The sequence below is a fragment of the Chroicocephalus ridibundus genome, chromosome 4, assembly GCF_963924245.1.
Source record: "Chroicocephalus ridibundus chromosome 4, bChrRid1.1, whole genome shotgun sequence".
NCBI classification, from domain to species: Eukaryota; Metazoa; Chordata; class Aves; order Charadriiformes; family Laridae; genus Chroicocephalus; species Chroicocephalus ridibundus.
Window position 1 is genome coordinate 3,230,259 of NC_086287.1, and position 18,302 is coordinate 3,248,560.

At 37.1% G+C, this 18,302-nt stretch overlaps 1 protein-coding gene across 3 annotated transcripts in view; it reads left to right on the top strand.

Moving 5' to 3' along the window:
• LOC134514872 (golgin subfamily B member 1-like) overlaps nt 1-18,302 on the top strand; it is a 46,185-nt gene that overhangs the window by 7,410 nt on the left and 20,473 nt on the right. The window contains exons 5-20 of one of the 3 annotated variants that reach the window (XM_063333190.1): nt 80-202; nt 870-1,037; nt 1,438-1,623; nt 4,580-4,702; nt 4,911-5,024; nt 6,664-6,985; nt 7,342-7,451; nt 7,828-7,945; nt 8,664-8,755; nt 9,702-9,852; nt 13,603-13,712; nt 14,575-14,698; nt 15,525-15,658; nt 17,284-17,393; nt 17,659-17,827; nt 18,186-18,290. In XM_063333190.1, the coding sequence (XP_063189260.1) occupies nt 80-202; nt 870-1,037; nt 1,438-1,623; nt 4,580-4,702; nt 4,911-5,024; nt 6,664-6,985; nt 7,342-7,451; nt 7,828-7,945; nt 8,664-8,755; nt 9,702-9,852; nt 13,603-13,712; nt 14,575-14,698; nt 15,525-15,658; nt 17,284-17,393; nt 17,659-17,827; nt 18,186-18,290 (2,259 nt within the window). The remainder of the gene's footprint in view (nt 1-79; nt 203-869; nt 1,038-1,437; nt 1,624-4,579; nt 4,703-4,910; nt 5,025-6,663; nt 6,986-7,341; nt 7,452-7,827; nt 7,946-8,663; nt 8,756-9,701; nt 9,853-13,602; nt 13,713-14,574; nt 14,699-15,524; nt 15,659-17,283; nt 17,394-17,658; nt 17,828-18,185; nt 18,291-18,302) is intronic. The other 2 variants (XM_063333191.1, XM_063333192.1) reach the window with 2 other exon arrangements.

An 18,302-nucleotide genomic window follows, 5' to 3' on the forward strand; every position in this document is an offset into this window, starting at 1 on the left:
CCAGTATTATCTGAATAGGTAGAGGTACAGAAGTCAGATGTTGCCTAATTACGGAATGCAAAACTCCCTGTTTTTGCAGGCATCAAAAGATGGCGACCAGGAAAATGCTGCTGCGAATCGTGGGAAAATATTAGTACTGAGAAGGAGAATAGAAGAACTAGAATCCCAGATCACCCAAAAAAATGAAGAGTTACGCAAAAAGGTGATGTTTTATATGATGCTAAGTGTGTGGTTTTTCACATTTGTGGTGTAGGATTGCACTTAAATATATTTATTTAAATATCTTTAGTAATATAACATATAATTAAATATATAAATAGGTATTCTGAGAGATTTCTCTTGAGTAGACAAAGAAGTTTATGTGCTACAACCTGCATGAGCAAATGCAGTGAGAATTTTGTCACTGTGTCTTCAGTGAGCAGTGATTCCTCAAGCGTGCTTTTGTAGTCGTTTGAAAATGAATGGAATAGGGTACACAAATACGAGTTTTGTGGATTCATGCTATATTTAAATCTTGTATTTTGAACAAAAATGCTGGTTTGCTTCCATTTTTCTTATTATAAAAGTAAGTCATAACAGGAAGAAACGTAGGCAAGGGATGATTTCATGTTTCGGTTTGTAGCTGTTCCATGCAGCGATGTGTTTTGTGTATGTGACTGTGGAAAGTGGCAGGAATGTGAGTGCTGCAGAATTTCAGAAAGAAAGGCTTAGTAATTACAGTTTACACTTCAAATTGAACCAGGTTATAAATTTGATTGTATTTTTTTCAGCACCCTAAAGCAGGCCAAAAGGAAATAATCCAAACCGTTCTTCCATGCTGTAGATGGCGGAAGTATAGATTACAAGCAATGCTGTCTTTTCATTTTCAGAGTGTTGAACTGGAGGCCCAGCGCTGTCGTGGGGCTGAAATGGATGCCATGCTGGCAGAGAAAGAAAAGAAGTTAGCTGAAAGAGATGCTTATATCATCGACTTACAGATAGCGTGTGGATCAAGTGGTGTTGCCAATGAAACACTCTTGCCCAATGAAGAATTGAAGGTATATTAGCAGCTCAAATGTAAAATCTTCATAGAGGTTTCAAGGAATCGGCTAATTCTGATGTGTTATATGGTGGATCCTTCTCTGAAGCACAAATCCTCTGCAGATATTCGTGTGAATAAAAGTTCTTTACTGATTATTTTTCATTTCTAGTAGGTCTATGTATAGGTCTATAGCATATTCATTTTTAGTAGGTCTATACTTTTGTCAGTAGTATTTATATGTATTAGTATCAACTTCACAATCTGCAGACAAATTTCTTTCAAATTTAAACCAAACCTGAATTTTGAGTTTAATGTTCCTTTAACTGAGGGAAGGGGTTGGAGGTGGCTTCATGATAATTGCTCTGTCCTTTTTCTGGGTCCATTCTTCTAATTGTCTTTTGGTTTGCATTCTAAAGAATCAGCTGGCTGTTAAAGAGTCATCACTAGAAAGCATGCAGATTCTAGTTCAAAACCTTACCAAAAAGGTTGGAGACAGCGAAGAAAAGTGCAGCTTGTTCCAGGAACAGATTGAAAGTCTTAAAAATACTCAGAACAAAGAAAGAGAGCGTTTCCAAGCAAAAGAAGCTACGTATATGGAAAATGTAAGTAAAACCACTATAAAAATATTTACATTCTTTGGCAGAAGAAGTGGTGTCTTGGCTGTAGTGTTTCTATCCTGATAGTTAAGAAATGCCTTTTTTAATTTTGGATGATTCTTGAGTAAAGGTCTATATGGTGATCAGATGAAGTGAGAATAATGAAGCAGTAGATGTGCTGGCGATAACTGAAGTTGAGAGTTTTATGCAAGAAAGGAGTTTAAGGATGTGGCTGGTGGTTGGACACGGAGGAACTAGTGTGGAAGAGAGTGGAATGAGTTGAGCAGAAGAACCCCTAAACATCTCTCTGTTGTAGCACTACATCTGAAAGTGCAAAAATGCACGTGTGCGGTGGCTGGTAGTGTTTTTGGATTATTGCAACCATTCTTGGCACAAATGGCTTTTTGGCATATCACTTTCACTTCTGCTGTGAGCTGTCTGGCACACTTTGTAGCATGGGAGCATGGGAAAAAATTGCGTTTTCCTCTTGACTAAAAAACAGTTGAAAAAGTTTGGTATACTTAATGGGAAACTTTTCTAGAAGTTAGCAGCTGGTTAAGAGACTAAGACAAACAACATCATCCTCTGAAATAATACTTAAAAAGAAAAAAAAAAAAAAGTGGAACTAGGGAGCATGTTATCCATTCCTTGATGTTACCAGGCTCTTCCAGCTCCTTTGGAAGCTAAATCTCAGATTTTAATGTGATATGCCTCATCCCTCAGTGTTTGAGCTCTACCATATATGAAACTGGTCATCTCAGTATTTCCCACATCGTATGATGTCTTGAGTTTATTTTATCTGTAATAAAAATCACGGAATCACGGAATCTTCAGAGTTGGAAGGGACCTCTAGAGATCATCTAGTCCAACTCCCCTGCTAGAGCAGGATTGCCCAGAGCACATCCCTCAGGGCTGCATCCAGGCGGGTCTTGAAAATCTCCAGAGAAGGGACTCCACACCCTCCCTGGGCAGCCTGTTCCAGTGCTCTGTCACCCTCACCGTAAAGAAGTTTTTCTGTGTATTTGAACGGAACTTCCTATGTTCTAACCTGTGCCCATTGCCCCTTGTCCTGTCACTGGGAACCATTGAAAAGAGCCTGGCTCCATCCTCCTTAAACCCACCCTTTAGATACTTGTAGACATTAATCAGGTCCCCCCTCAGCCTTCTCTTCTCCGGGCTAAAGAGTCCCAGCTCTTTCAGCCTTTCCTCATAAGGGAGATGCTCCAGTCCCATAATCATCTTGGTTGCCCTTCGCTGGACTCACTCCAGTAGTTCCCTGTCCCTCTTGAACTGGGGAGCCCAAAACTGGACACAGTACTCCAGTTGTGGCCTCACCAGTGCAGAGTAGAGGGGGAGAATGACCTCCCTCGACCTACTGGCCACAGTCTTCCCTATGCAGCCCAGGATGCCATTGGCCTTCTTCGCGACAAGGGCACATTGTTGGCTCATGGATAATTTACTGTCTACCAGGACCCCCAGATCCTTCTCCTCAGAGCTGCTTCCCAGCATGTCCGCCCCTAACCTATACTGGTGCTTGGCATTCTTCCTTCCCAGGTGCAGGACCTTGCACTTGCTTTTGTTGAACTTCATTAGGTTCTTCTCTGCCCAGCTCTCCAGCCTGTCCAGGTCACGCTGGATGGCAGCACGGCCCTCTGGAGTGTCAGCCACCCCTCCCAGCTTGATATCATCAGCAAACTTGCTGAGGATACACTCTGTCCCATCATCTAGGTCATTAATGAATATATTGAACAAAATTGGACCAAGTATTGACCCCTGGGGGACACCACTGGTTACAGGCCTCCAACTGGACTCTGTGCCGCTGATCACAACACTCTGACTTCTGTCACTCAGCCAGCTCTCGATCCACCTCACTGTCACCTCATCTAGCCCATACTTCCTCAGCTTCCTAATGAGGATGTTATGGGAGACAGTGTCAAAAGCCTTGCTAAGGTCAAGGCAGATGATATCTACGGCTCTCCCCTCATCCAGCCAACCAGCTATAACATCATAGAAAGCTATCAGATTGGTCAGGCATGATTTGCCCTTGGTAAATCCATGCTGACCACTTCCAATAACTTCCTGTTCCCCTACGTGTTTGGAGATGACATCCAGAATGAGTTGCTCCATTACCTTCCCAGGGACAGAGGTGATACTAACCGGTCTGTAGTTCCCTGGGTCCTCCTTCTTGCCTTTTTTGAAGATTGGAGTGATGTCAGCCTTCCTCCAGTCCTCAGGCACCTCTCCTGTTCCCCATGACCTTGCAAAGACAATGGAGAGCGGTCTAGCGATAGCATCTGCCAGCTAATGCAGCTTTTGATCCTGTAAATGACCACATCTGTTCAGAAGCACACAAGGAATTAGTTTTCATACAGGAAAGAAAGAAAAAGACAAACAATTGAGACTGTAAAAGCCATTTTTGGCAAGCACAATATCGTAATATATATCTGGGTAGGACTTTATGTGAATTTATTCAAAATAACATTAGTGAGATTCCAAAAGCTACATCCAGTTCTTATAAAAATTGTAAGATCGCTAACAAAGATGTTAGAAGTAGAATACAGGTTTTTGAGGGGGAGGCAGATAGGTTTTAAAGCTGCCATTTGGGCTTACTTGGTAGAAACTTGCTAGAAATGAACACGATCCGTGTAGTCTTCTAGAAATCGTAAGTCTCAGAACAACGTCATCCAAAAAAGAAAGGCAAAGATCTGTGATATTAAACAAAAATGAACAGTACTGTGCTTCTCATTTGAAGTTTGTTATTGTGGATTTAAGACAAACTTTATGTAAGTTGGAGGTTTATCTGCTCAGATCTGATCAGTAGTCACTGCCTAGTTACTATATTTAATGTTAAATGGAAGCAAAATTGAGACAAGATAGAACATAGTATCTTGCTCTGCTTGGACAATTCAGTGTACTTTTACTGTACCTTTGTGTTTCATGTTTACTTTCTATTTGTTTTTAGATATGTGTGTTTCAAAATATTATCCAGGAAAAGGAAAAGGAACTGGAAGCACAGAGAGAAAAGCATGAGCAAGAGCTCTTTAAATTAGCTGCTAAATCTGATGCAAGTGCTGACCTAGAACAGGTATGTTGCTTTGGAAACTCAATAGCTTGCTTTGATTTGGTTAGACGTGGGAATTCGGAATCATGTAATTACTAACCTCTGTGGCACAGTTCAGGTGTCTGGCTGGGCGAATAAAGAGAAGTCGTCGTCTTTCTCTTCTGAAAGTTTTAACTCCTTTATTGATGGCTTGATTATTTTCTTTTTTTTTTTTTTTAAATTTCTTTGCTAGTTACTAAAGGCCTTGAAACAGAAGCTCCATGAAAAGGAAGAAGTCATGCTGGGAAGGACACAGGTGATAGATGTCTTGCAAAACGAACTGGATGCCAAGGACGAGCAATTGAAAGTAAGAAATAGCATAAGTGCACAACTAAACGCATCGGGTCAATTACAAGTTCAAAAAGCTGTTTGGTTGTGCGCAAAAGATAGTTTTGTATAAAATATTTAGACAGTTCTGTGGGAGGCTTTTCAGTGTGCTAATAATGTAACCATAGTTGTGCAAACAAATGTTAGTTCCAGTTAGGAAATTAACTTAAAGGAGCGGTAAACTCCATAAAATATAAAACTGTCAACTCTTACATGTAGTTTGTCTTGATTCACTTTGGGAACTTGCCATGTAGGGAAGAATTTTTTGCTGTCAAAAGATTTTTAGCTTCTCTGGTTAGAGACTGCAGTGACCCCCAAAACCGAGGCTTTTCTTTCCCTTTTTCCCCAGAGAGTGTTTTGCTATTTGTGTGCCTTTCGTTTTGCCGAATTTCTACTGATTGAAAAGCAATACCTAATCAAGGTGTGTTGTGTTTAAGCACCTTGCAGGAACTCTCATTATAGCCTTTGAGTGCTGCTGCTTCGGTTCAACAGCATAGAAAAAGGATGTTGCAGTCTCTCAGACGGGCTTTTGGGACTCTGAAACAGACCCGTTACAGCCTGTCCGGGGTGCCGTTTTAGCTATACACTATTTCCAATAAATTTTCAACTTGCCAAGCGGGCTGCCAGAATCAAAATCTTACTAGAAATTGTTTCAACTATATGTACCCAGGTAGATGCCCTGCTCAGATAGTTAAGATCCATGGTAGTTTAAATATGTTTCATTTGTCCTTCCCATTTGTTATGCCTCCTGCCTTATGCAGGACTTTATTGGGTTTTTTTTTTCTTTTGGGTTAGATGCATCTTTCTACAGTGATGCTCTGCAAGAACTGATGGTACCTAGTGCTAGCGCATTGAGGGGACAGAAATGTACACCTTGAGGGCAGGGGGAAGGTTTGACTGTGACAACATGAACTTAAAGCACTTAAACCTGAGATTCCATTACAGCTTAAGTATTAAAATAGCAGGAAGCCTTGCTTTATTTACAGAAGCATTTTAAACCGTATTTTGGAAATGTTCTCTCAGCTCTTCTGCACAGCTTCTTTGCTTGGACAGTTTATATTCTGAGGTTTATGTATCATGAACGTAGTTTTTGAACAGCAGGTCTAATGTAAGTGGACTGCTCTGCTACAGTGATCTGTAATCTTTTCTACCTCTTTATGTATAAAACTAACAAATGTAAAGGCACTAAAAGAAGAATAAGCACTAACAGAAAACTAGTTAGCAACAAAACATCGTAAGGAAGAAGTACATCAGTTTGCCAGCTTCAGTTTTAATGCATGTAGGTGGCAGCACCTGGGTGGCATTGTAGTGAGCATTCTTAATCGTTGGGATCACCGTTGAAGAGATCTGCTTCTGTTTTTCTTTTATATTCCATAGAACCAAACATTCTTTTTTACTCCATTTTCATCTGTGGGAGAAGTTACCTGTAGTTTGCACTCCAATAGTGATGCCATTTTGCTGAAGTCCCCGTTTGTGTCTTGGGAAGTCAGAGCTGAGTAGCTACTGGAGCCAGGTTACCAACAGCAATGCACATATAATATTTGACAGTGGTGCTAAAAATACTTTGCATTAAAATATAAAGTGGTTGGGTTTTTTTGGTTTGATTTTTTTTTTTACAGGAGATTAATGAAAACTTGAAACGTCTTCTGTCTGAAAAAGAAAACCTCCAGTCTAAACTGGATGCTGAGAAACATGTAATGAGAGCCCAGTTAAGAGACATGATGGAGAAACATGAGCTTGAAATGACAAAAGTTAAGGAGAAATATAATGCTGAACTGCATGAAATTCAAGAGAAACATGAAACTGAGCTACAAGAGAAAGATCAGGCCCTGTTCCAGCTTAAGAAACAAGTGGCAGAATTAAGCCGTAGCGGACAGATTCATTCCAAAGAAGTTAGAGATCTGGAATCTATAACCAAAGAGAAGATGGAAGATTTAGAAGGTATCCTGTTTAAACAGTTGTTACATATGAAGGGTTCCTTTGCCCCAGACTGTTAGGTATTGCATGCCGATTTCCTACCTGTTGCAAGTAAAAATACATTAAATTTGGTAGAAGAGTTATTGCCACACTAATTAAAAAGTATCTATCATCAAATCCTATAATAATGAGGGTTATAGGAATACCAAGATCATCACATGAACAATAAATTTCTCACTGCATTTCTTATTTTACATTTTTCGGTAAATGAAGTTGTCTTGTGTAAGCGTATGACTTCCAGTGCTAAAGGAATTAAACATAGATCTTGTATTAATAATCTTTCTATGGTTTTAAATAACTTTTTGCATCTTGTTTCTTAGCACAAGTGAAATTGAAAACAGAAGAGGCCAGCAAATCTGAAGCAAAGTTTCTGAAAATGAAGGCTTGGTCTAAATCAAGAATCAAACAACTGGAGGATGAACTAAAAAACGTATGCGTGACATTATGTTTAATATTCCATACCTGTTTTAAACTACTGTGCTTGGAGATTTGACTGAACAATAAATATATGGGGTAAATAGAACATTAAAATAACTTACTCAGAGTACCTTTATATATGAATGAATGTATAAAAATTGAGTGGTGGTAAAACATTGATACAGGATCAAGTTTCAACAATAAATAGTGCAGACTGGTGCTACCAGCATTCAGGGGTAAATTTGCTAGAGATTAGCTAGTTTATTGCACTTTCCAATATTAGAAAAACAGCTGTTCTAAATATTGCTAAAAAATCAGAAAAAAAAAAGTTGCACTGACTTTGCTGTGTTTGTGGCATGTAAAAAACTCATAACTATTTTTTCTTTTAGTTTTCATCAAAGAATAATGATGTATCTGCCTTAAACAATCGTGTCTCAGAATTAGAAATTGAAAATGAAGAACTACAGTCGAAGCTGCAATCGTTACATGAAATTAGAACTCAAAATGGTAAAAAAGAAATCTATGTTTTTTTGCGGATGATTCAAAGTAAAGAGATAAAGAGAAATGAACTCTTTCCTTTTCAAAGTGTATCTTCTTCTTTTTAAAACAGATTCTGAAGTAATTGCATGCAACTTTGAAGAATAGCATACAGTACTTAAGTCAGAGCTACAGCTCAGCTTTTCCTTCCCTGTATCAACCTGTGCATAATTCTTGTTGCATTTAGGCTTAGGCAGAATATGGGTAAACCTTTCCAGCAGTTGTGGAAGAGGCATCTTCTTAGGAGAAAAAATGAGACCAAACATACAAAATTTATCAAAGTATATACGGTAAACTTCTGAGAGCAGTGAGTTTCAAGTAAATGAAGAATCTTCTTTCCTTTTGTAAGGATTTGAGAGAGACTTTTTGCTTAAAACCTCAGATAGTTTAAAGTAGAGTTGTGTGAGAGATTTTTCTGTTTCATCTTGTGTTATTTTCTCTGATGTCCTTTTCAGTAAACAGAAAACAGTAGAATTTTCAGTTCATCAGTCTAAATTAGATTTAAAGCACTCATCAATATTTAATAATCGAGAAGACAGTTTCATGGGTTAATGGATAACACGGTCCAACAGACGTCTTCTAACTGAAATGAATTATCGTCTGAATTTTCATTTTGAATTTTTCTTTTAAGTTGATCTTCCTATTAGTTTTGTGTCCTTATGAGCCAAATTTATTATATTTTTTGTAGAAGAATTGCTGACTAAGCTGGAAGTCTATGAAGAGCAGCAGAGGAAGTTGCAAGCTGATCTTGACCAAGTTACAAAGAGGGCAGCTTCACAGGTTAACTTTCAAATTGATTCGTAGGAGTTACTGATTAACTCTGACAGTGCTAATTAGACTTTGAAAAGTGTTAGGTAGATTTTGGAGCTGAAAATTAATGTAGTGATATATGGAATTGTCAGTGCCAGTAGCCGTTCACTTGGATAACAAGCTGACAGGTTTTGAATTACTTGCTTTTCCACATACCTTACATTATATTTTCCCAAGCAGTTTACTGTTTATTGAGTTACATTTAACATGAGTCATCGAAATGTGTCTGTGATTTTGTGTACAATACAGAGAGCTTTCAGAAGGAAATATAGCTGTAACCTTGATAAATGTACAGCTCCGATAACAAAGTGAGAAGACTCAGAAAATATTGCTAAAGGGCTTTAGAAGGATTAATAGTATACATTAATCACGCAACCTTTATGCAGCCCTAGCAGCAGAGCCAGTTTGAAACCATTAATTATATTTTGCTAAAAAAGAATTGTTTTTCCAAATGTTGTGGAGAAGTTAATTGTTTTGTTTTGTTTTCCTAAAATCTTAAAATAGTTTTTATTTTGATGAGAAAGCAGAAATTTTTTTTATTCTGTTCACGGAATCACGGAATAATAGATATTTGTTATCCCACATAAAGACAGTTGAATATTGTTTTTCAATGGAACACAGCTAAGACGAAAATGTGCAGCAAAAATATTTTGGTGAAAATAGATGTTTTTCATTTTAAAATGTTTCAGGTTGAAAGTGCAACTGGCGGTAGCGTTTTTTAATTTTGTAAAGCCGTGAGGCTTGGTTTATACATAATCTACAGTAGCAATTATTGCTTTCACAGATTTTTATTTATGCAGAGTGTTGAATTATAATGGATAGTTTTCTCTGTGAATGGCTTGCCAACTTAAAATGTTATTTCCATTTGCAGTGGGACTTGGTAAATATATTTTCATGTGCAATTTTCTCTTGTTAGGCCAGTGAATCAGGGAGCGTGGATGAATTGCAGAGTCAGCTCATGGAATGGCAAGAAAACGTACCGGAGTCCGAGGAGTCCCGTGATCAAGTGAGAGAAGAGAAATCTGCTATGGCCTTGAGAATGGCTCAGATTGAGGAGGAGAGAGAAGGTGAATCGTTTTATTTACGATACAATTACCATATTTGTAGATACGAGATAGATATTTATACACACACACGTCTGTGTGTCTGCTGTACTTCAGACTGAATTGATGGCACACCACCACGACTCGTTTCTGTAGTCATAAGATGTGTATAGTTAGTGAAATTGCTTAAATTTGCAATTTTTGCTTTTTTTTCCCATTTCCTTGAATCTGCTTTCCGTACATTCATCTATTTTGTATCATTTTCAAGAGTAGATGTGCTTGTTCTGTTTGCCATCTGAGTTGCTGCTCTGAACGACTGCTTGAACTTACTTCGAAAGCTTATTGTCTGCGTATTGAAGGATCAATGATAAAAAGTTCACCACTGAAATATTAAAGCTGCCTGTCTAGAACGACCGGTGAAGCTGGGGAACTATAGTGTTGGTTTGAATTTGATGAATGAAGGTGTGGCTTTAGCAAGATGTATCTGAGACAGAGTTTTTCTTTTAAATATAATTAATGAGAAACCTTTCTTAAAATATCTAGTAATCTGTTAGGTCAGCTGAATAACACTAACTGGCAGTGGTTTGGAACTAGTTAAAAATATTAAATTACCTACAGAAAATAACATTTCAAGTGACCTCAGGTTTTGTAGGTTTCTAAATTACTAATAAAGAAGGTGAGGAGAGAGTGAAGCAGCTTCTATTAAAACTTGTAAAAGTTTGGTTGAATTTCAGATAGTTTTTGCTGCCTTTTTTTTTTCTGTGCCATCTAGTACTTTGTTATAATTTTTATCCCGTTAGTTAACTGTGTGGGGATTAATGGCAAATTTTAATGTGCACAACCTACCATCATAATTAATCCAGTTAGTTAATTTGAGCCTTCTCTTTTTAATCTGCGATTGAATTATTTTTCATTTACATGATCAATTTGGAAGCTCAGTATGTAAGCATAGAAATGTTTTAAGGATCACGTCTCTCCTTTTTGAGGGATTTAAGCGTGTAATGCTTTGGAAGTGAAAAAGAATAATATTCCCTTCATTAAAACTACCTGTTATATCATCTGTGGTAACTACAGATCCACATGCAATATTAATAACAGTTGTAAAATTTCATCTGCGTCAGTCCGTGTTTAATTTTGCATTTTTTCCCCTTGGGATAAGCATGACCTTTCTGTTTCTTTTTTTCCTGCCGTTACACCTGACGAGCCCTCAGCGTCCCTTCCCCCTCCACTCCTACCCTACACTGCGATCTGGTCAGCCAGGGAGAACGTAGTTTCCCATCAGTTTTGTGCATGCAGGTTCCTGCAGCGATGGCAACTTGTAATGTACTGCTGCTGATTTCTTCCGTCGTTACTTCTTTGGAGGAAATTGCCAACAGTACCTTATAAGATTTGCCATTGATGGTACGTGGGTTTTTAGCAGTACATGTAACAAATGCTGGGTTTAACTTGGTTTTTTTTCTGCCTTCCAAAACCTGTTTCTTCATTTATATTAACTGAATCATCTTCCTTCACTTTCCTTTGTGGTAACAGCTGACTCCATATTTATATTGTAACCTTATCTAGAGAAAAATCTCTTGGCTTGTTGCAAGTGGTTGTGACTAAGTAAGAATCAAATTCATTGAAATATTCTTAGTAGTACTTGCAATTCAGTAGTAGTTTTTTTTTTTTTTAAATTATTCCATCTCATAAATTGCAGAACTTTGTGTGCATTAATATTAGCTACCAATATTTTGAGCAATATATAAACCCACTACTCATTCCATCATAGCTCATCACGGTTTGCCATATGTGGCAATTCTCTCTTTTGGGTTGAATGTGTGGGGAGCTGCAAAGGCAGAGAGGATGATGGTATTGATTACATCTCTAGACTGGGGCTTGTTTCCTCGCAAACTACTAAAGATTGTGATATTTGGTGTGAATAGTGACACCAGGAAATATAGACACATAATTAGTTAATTTAAATGCAGCGTGTATCTGAAGAAAGGTGTTCTGGGAAGTTTTCCATTTTTTACGTTAGATATAATTGCAAATGAAAAGCTCCCTACGCTGCTGTAAAACACTAGAAGATGTATTTACTTACTAATTGTTGTTAAAGCAATGCTGAATTTAACTGAAAGTGTTTTAACACTTGCCTAAGCATTTGAAATCATTCTAAAGCTCCACTTCCTATACTTTCATTTTTCATGTGACAATGGTAATGTCATTCTTTTTTTCATTATCAAATACTTAGAAGCCTAAATATTTTGGGTTGATTGTGCTTAAAAACAGATTAATTCAATTTCAACTTCCAAGAAATTAATATTTTTTTTCCTCCAAAGAAGGGGTTAAGTTCTTATCTGGAGTAATGCTTGCTCCTTGAATTGCTTCACTGAGTTCAATGACAGTTCTTCTAAATAGAGATTTAAGGCATATGATCAAAATTTGGCATTTATTTTTATGGCTTTGAAGAAGTATCTATAATGACAAAAAATACTAAAAATTGTAGAATTTATACTTGAAAACTTACACACCTTTCTTTAATGAATGCTGATAAAGTGACAGTGCCAGAAGCCAAAGCGTAATTAAAACCAGAAGTAAAATGCAATTTAGTAGTTCTACCTGAAAAGGGTCATTCATTTTTTTTTTCCTTTAACTTTTTTCCTCTAATCTTTTCTGACAACATGTTAAGTATGTAATTTTTAAATATTACAGGAAGAACTTAAATCTAGTAGGTGTTACAGAATTGTGTTTTAATGAAATTTGTGGTATAAGTAATCCTTGGACAACTCAGATGAAAGCTGAGTATCCCCAGTTAGGCCGAATCTCAAAGGAGTGCCTGGGGTTTGCCTCCCAGGTGCGTCGACATAAGTTCTGCAAATTGTGCATGCTGTGAGGGCAGCTCTGGATTGATGGGGTTAAATGGAAAGCTAAATTTGTACTTACCTAATTAATCTACTTTTCAATTAAAGTATGGAGCCACCTTTACTTTCATTTCTTTTCACTGGCTGTTCTGTTTTGTCTGCTTTGCATGAAACATCTATTTCCTAATCTGTTACCCCAAACATGTTTTGTCGTATCACAAAACAGATGGGAATGTACTTTAAATGACAAATCATTTCTAACAATGAACAGGATGCATACCTAAGCTGTCATATTCTGAATTTATTCAGTGTGTTTATTTACAAGTGATTCTGTATTTGTCTTAAAAAGAATGGTATTATTAATTTATAAGATGGTTTGATGCCAGTTTGCAGTGTAACACATGCTTGTGACTTCCTCAAATTATCTGGCTAAAATTAAAGTTGAAAGGGACATATGTCACTTCCATACAAATGAATGTGATCGTTCAGATCATAAAAACCACAGCTGTTTCGGCTGATGCCTTCATCATACAAATTAGGTATATTTTAACCTGGTAAATTGAAATGAGATGTAATTTGGCCTTTTAATTGGTTGGTGGTTTTTCTTAGTATCAGCATAACCTCACCCTTTCCAGTCTCCTGTATAAAGTCTTCGTTTAGAGAAGAAGTAGTAAAGTTAGACTTCGGTTTGCTTCTTCTTAGTGAGATATGTGGACTTCATTCTTACGTTCTTCGTAGTAATGTTGGAGGGAAATCACAAGGTGAACGCAATGGATTTGCTTCTTTAATCTTGTTCCTGTCAGTCATTCATAGGGACTTCAGCCTGTCCCTGGTCTCTTCTCATGTAGTAAGTGTCTGATATAAATGTAACTGCTTTCCTGTGGCACAAAACTGATTGAGGATGACTGGTTCTTTCCTGGCTGCTCTGATCCAGCCATGGTCTCAGGGCAACAGGAGCTGGAGGAGGAACTGGCCACAGCTCAAGGAATGGGCAGGCTGCAGCAGGCACGAAGAAAAAGCAATCAGACCAGCAGGAAGCTTCAGGTGGGTTAAGAGAGATAACAGTTTATTTTTACCTGTATGTTAATAAAAATATGGAAAGTGCTATTATTTATATGGTGCTTCACACTTAAAAATATTACGGGCTTAAGAATTTAGATTAGTTGTGTAACTGAAAACTTTGGTAAATTTAATGATTATGTGTGTGATCAGGAGGGGAGAAATTCCAATGGCATCGCACCTCTCTATTCCTCGAGCAACGAGTCTACTTAATTTTACACTGAAAAATAACCAGCTTCCCTCTGGAGTAATTCACGTGCTTGAAGCTATGTGCATGCTTAATATGTTAACACCATTTTTGGTTCAGATACAGTCTTTACAAATCTCTGCTGGTGGAGCTTTAGTGAATAATTACTAAGTAGTGTCAGATCATTCAGGTGTTCTTGGAGGTAGTCGGTGCTGTAACTTGCACGAAAAAATGGTAATCTTTTATAAGAAGAATTAGGATGCCATTGTCACATTAACATACCATTGGAAGAATAGTTTTATGTTTAGTTAACTCCCATACTTTACCCTGAGATTCAGAGAACCCTATTAACTGTAGAAATCAGGGGACCAACTAAGATATCGAAAAATACTTATCCATTGGCTTTTCAGATGCCTGAGGGTGTCTTCAAAGGCCTTGCAGGTACAAAACCTGCGGGAGACTTGGATTTTCTGGAAATAATAGCTGGAAGTTGGGCAGGCTACTCTACAGCAGCCCCATGTACCTATATTTAGGCACCTGAGTCACTTGCTGAGTTTTAGGACTTCTAATTGTAACCGCGCTTTTGATAACAGAATATGTATTTTACCTTTGCTTCCTTTCTTCTTTAAATTAAACCTGATTCTCTTGTTTTGTGCGTAGGAAGAATACAACTTCGATAGAAAACAATGCTTTCAAGAATTGAACATCACCTTGGATAGCACTGATTCAGCTGAAGGAGAAAATATGGGAGGTTGGTGGCCAGAGTACACTTCACCTAATGCAGGTGTGATAGCGACTAGACAGTTTATTAAAGCATGCACAGCATCTGTATTTTGTGTCTATTTTTGTTTTCAAATTCAACTAACAACCCATTTGTGGTGTATTCTAATCTTTGTTGAATTTTTTGGCTTGTGTTTTCTTCCTTTTCATTTTAAAGCATGTGCGTGCTGTATGAACTGCCTAGTTTTGGTTCAGAAGTAGAATATAAATACGAGTAAACACTGAAACTGGGTGAACATTGGTGCCCATGAAATATCCTCCGTGGCAAGATCATGTGTTTTTTAAGTTACGAGTCTTGTTCCTGTGAATGTGTTTCCAATCTGTATAAGAGTTATGTTGCAATTCCATTGCTGTATGCTTTTAGTTTAAATATCGAATTCTTATTTTTCTAATGCAAATGTTTTTATATCGCTGCTAAAGGCTGCAAATATATCTTATTGTTAAAATGGAATAGACACACTTGCAAATTTTGATACAGACCAGTTTACTTTGTTTATTAATAATTGCTTAAGATCTGATCCTGCCAAGTACATGATTGACTTGTGATTAAAGTAACGTGAGCCACACTATTGATTGAGCCACAATACTGTTTAGAATATTTCTGCCAGGTTCTCTGAGTTCTTGAGCTATGCAGCTTTATTTTGGTTTTTCAACAGTTAAGGCCATCTAATGTTTGGAAATGCCGGGCCTCAGGCATTTCCACTGGAAATGGTTGAGACCTCATTGTCCCCAACATCGGTGAGAATTGTGAAGAAAAAGCTGAAACCATTTCTAGATTTCAGGAATTTTAGTAGACCTTGCTTGAAATAATTTTTCTTCTTTGACTTAAGCAGGCTTACGGAGTGTGGTTGAAGAGTTAGAATTGGAAAGAAATCAACTGCAGGAACAAATTCTGTTTCTAGAAGAGCGTTGTCAGGATTTGGAAGATAGAATGCAGCTTCAAGGTAGAATGGAGGCTCTTCAGGTGAGCTTTTGTATTTGTGTAAAATCCTGCGGTGTAAGAGAATCATTTTATTCTCTTGTTTATGGTCTTACTATCATAGCCTACAGTAAGACAAAAATGTCAATTTGCATCTAGCAAAAATGTCTAAAGCCTACTTTATGCTTCATAATTATGTTGGCAGAGAGCGTACACGTATTATATTATGCTCTGAAGCTGAAGCCTGTCACTTCTGTTCAGCAAAAGTAACAGTCATTACAGGGAGAACCTTGTTTGAACGTAGGCTTTGTTATTTGCTTTGGAAACATAGTAAAAGGCAACATGATTTTCATTATTCTTTGCAGGTGGCCTTTGTCAAAAAGTCCAGAATTAGATTTTCTTCCTACTGGCATAAGTCTTCCTCTTCTTACATCCCTCAAGTTTCTTTTATATAAAGTGCGTGTGTGTCTATATTACTATTTTTTTATATATATACACACACACTTATAAAAAAGAAACTGTGTAAACATATAAAAATAATAATTTAATATTCATTTATATACATACAATCTAAACCCCATATATTGATTTTATATGTACTTATATTGTAAAATTAGTCAGTGAAGGCACCAAAAGGAACAGTAAAGTAAATGTTTATCAGAAAAGTTATTTTTAATATTTCCTGATGGACAAGTTACAGTGTTTGATAATTTGTAAACCTTATTTTCACTAAATGACACAACTCATCTCTTACTTGAACTCCTTCAGGCTTGCTGCATTATTCATAGTTCTTTATCCGTTAAGTTGCACATATATAAAAAAGAATTAATGATTCTAAGATGAAAGACAACCTTCTATTATTAATTACTTGAGAATCTTGTAACAAAGCCTTTCAATACAGGTAACGTTTGGTGTAGATGAAGAAGGGCAGCTATTGAGGGCGGCACAGGTGTGTTCTGCCTTCTCCAGAATGCTAGCTTATTTGCATTAGAGGTGACAAGTTTGCCGTGTTTGTCCTATTTGCTGTTGATTCTGGATATATGTTCTGGTTTTGGTTGCTGTTGTCAGATCTTTTTTCTGGTGGTTTTATTTTTGATTTGGTGCAGTGGATCTGGCTAGAGTAGGAGATTTGTATGTGGTTTTTTTTTTTTAAAAAAAAAAAAAAAGCTGTGTGAATGGAGCTTGCTTCCTTTTTCTTTTCTCCACAATCCCCCATCTGCAGGTTTTTGCATTCCTTCAACCTGAAAAATAGGCAGAAAAAAATAAATTTGCAAGTTTGGTATTGTCCTCGAACCAACGAGGAAAGTATATTTTCAAAGCAGTAGCTCCCCCCGTTAAGATAAGTAAGCTGCCTTAACACAGTATGAGTGTGTGTGGTGTGTTGGGTATACGGCAATCATCCTTGAGTTCATGCTATCACAGCATTGCTGAAGGAGGTATTTCTGAAAGGTGGGTTGCATCTATTTAAACTAATATCACATCTCAACTTTTGGTTAAGATGTGATATTAGTTTGTGGTATTAGTGGTGTATTTTGCACTGATATCTGCTGAAGTGCTAGAATAATGGTCTCTATTACCGTGTAGGCTGTAAATCTCCTGAAGAGTCAGATTTCCTGAGCCTTTCTGAGTGTTTGTAAGTGATGATCCTCTTCACTCTTACTTTGTTGCAGAATGAAAATGAACGTTTGCAAACTCAGCTCACCCAATTACGCAACCAACAAATGCGAGATGTGGAAAAGCATCAGATTCTGATCTCTGGCTTGAATGAGCAGCTTAAAGGGTAAAATAAAGGCTCTTTACAGCTCCATACAGGATTCGCTTTCTTTGCTTTAAGCTTCTACTTAGGATAATCTCTTAAAACACTTGAAAAAGAGTTACTTAATTCCTGCTTCTGGTTGCAGTAATGTTAGTTTTTGTACTTTGAAGTTTAAATGGAAAGTGTGAAAACAATTTTTCTTTTAGGAACATAGTTTGGAGCTAATATGCCTAGAAAGCTTAAAGCAAGCTTTGTTTTCAAAATATCTAAATATGTATTACCTTCTTAGATTAAGTGACAGAAATAGCTTCCTTGAAACTTCACTTGGAGAAAAAGAACAAAAACTGTTGAGCACGACAGAAAAATTAGAACAAATTGAAACTTTGAGGAAACAGCTTCAAGAAAAGGATCTTCTGAACAAAGAGCTTGGTGAAAAGTTTGTGCATACGGAGCAAAAAGTAAGTTAAAGTTATTATTAAATAGTATTTAATTTATTAGAACTGGTGAGCATTAGCCGTAACTTTCTATTTGCGTACCAGCAGCTATATTGCTGAAGGCTTTTGCTCTGTTTCTTTACTTTTTTGTTTGCTTCGTGTAATTGCTTTGCTTTAAGTTGGGCGTAAGGATTTCTTAGACCCAACACTGAGCTTTGCATGGAAGTATTTACATTTTATTAGGATGATAAGTTACCCTCATTTATTAATTTCAAAGTATAAACTCCGCTGTTTTGTAAATTAAATATGACAAATCTAACATCACAGTTTTAATATAGTTCTATGTATTTCTATCACATTGACTTTTATTTTTAATACTAAGCTGAATGAAGCCTTAAAGAAGTGCAGTGTTTATGAACTGGAGAACGCTGAGCAGAAAACGGTCATCAGTGATCTAACAGAAAAAGTTGCTACACTGAAGGAAAAGGTAACTCGTCAA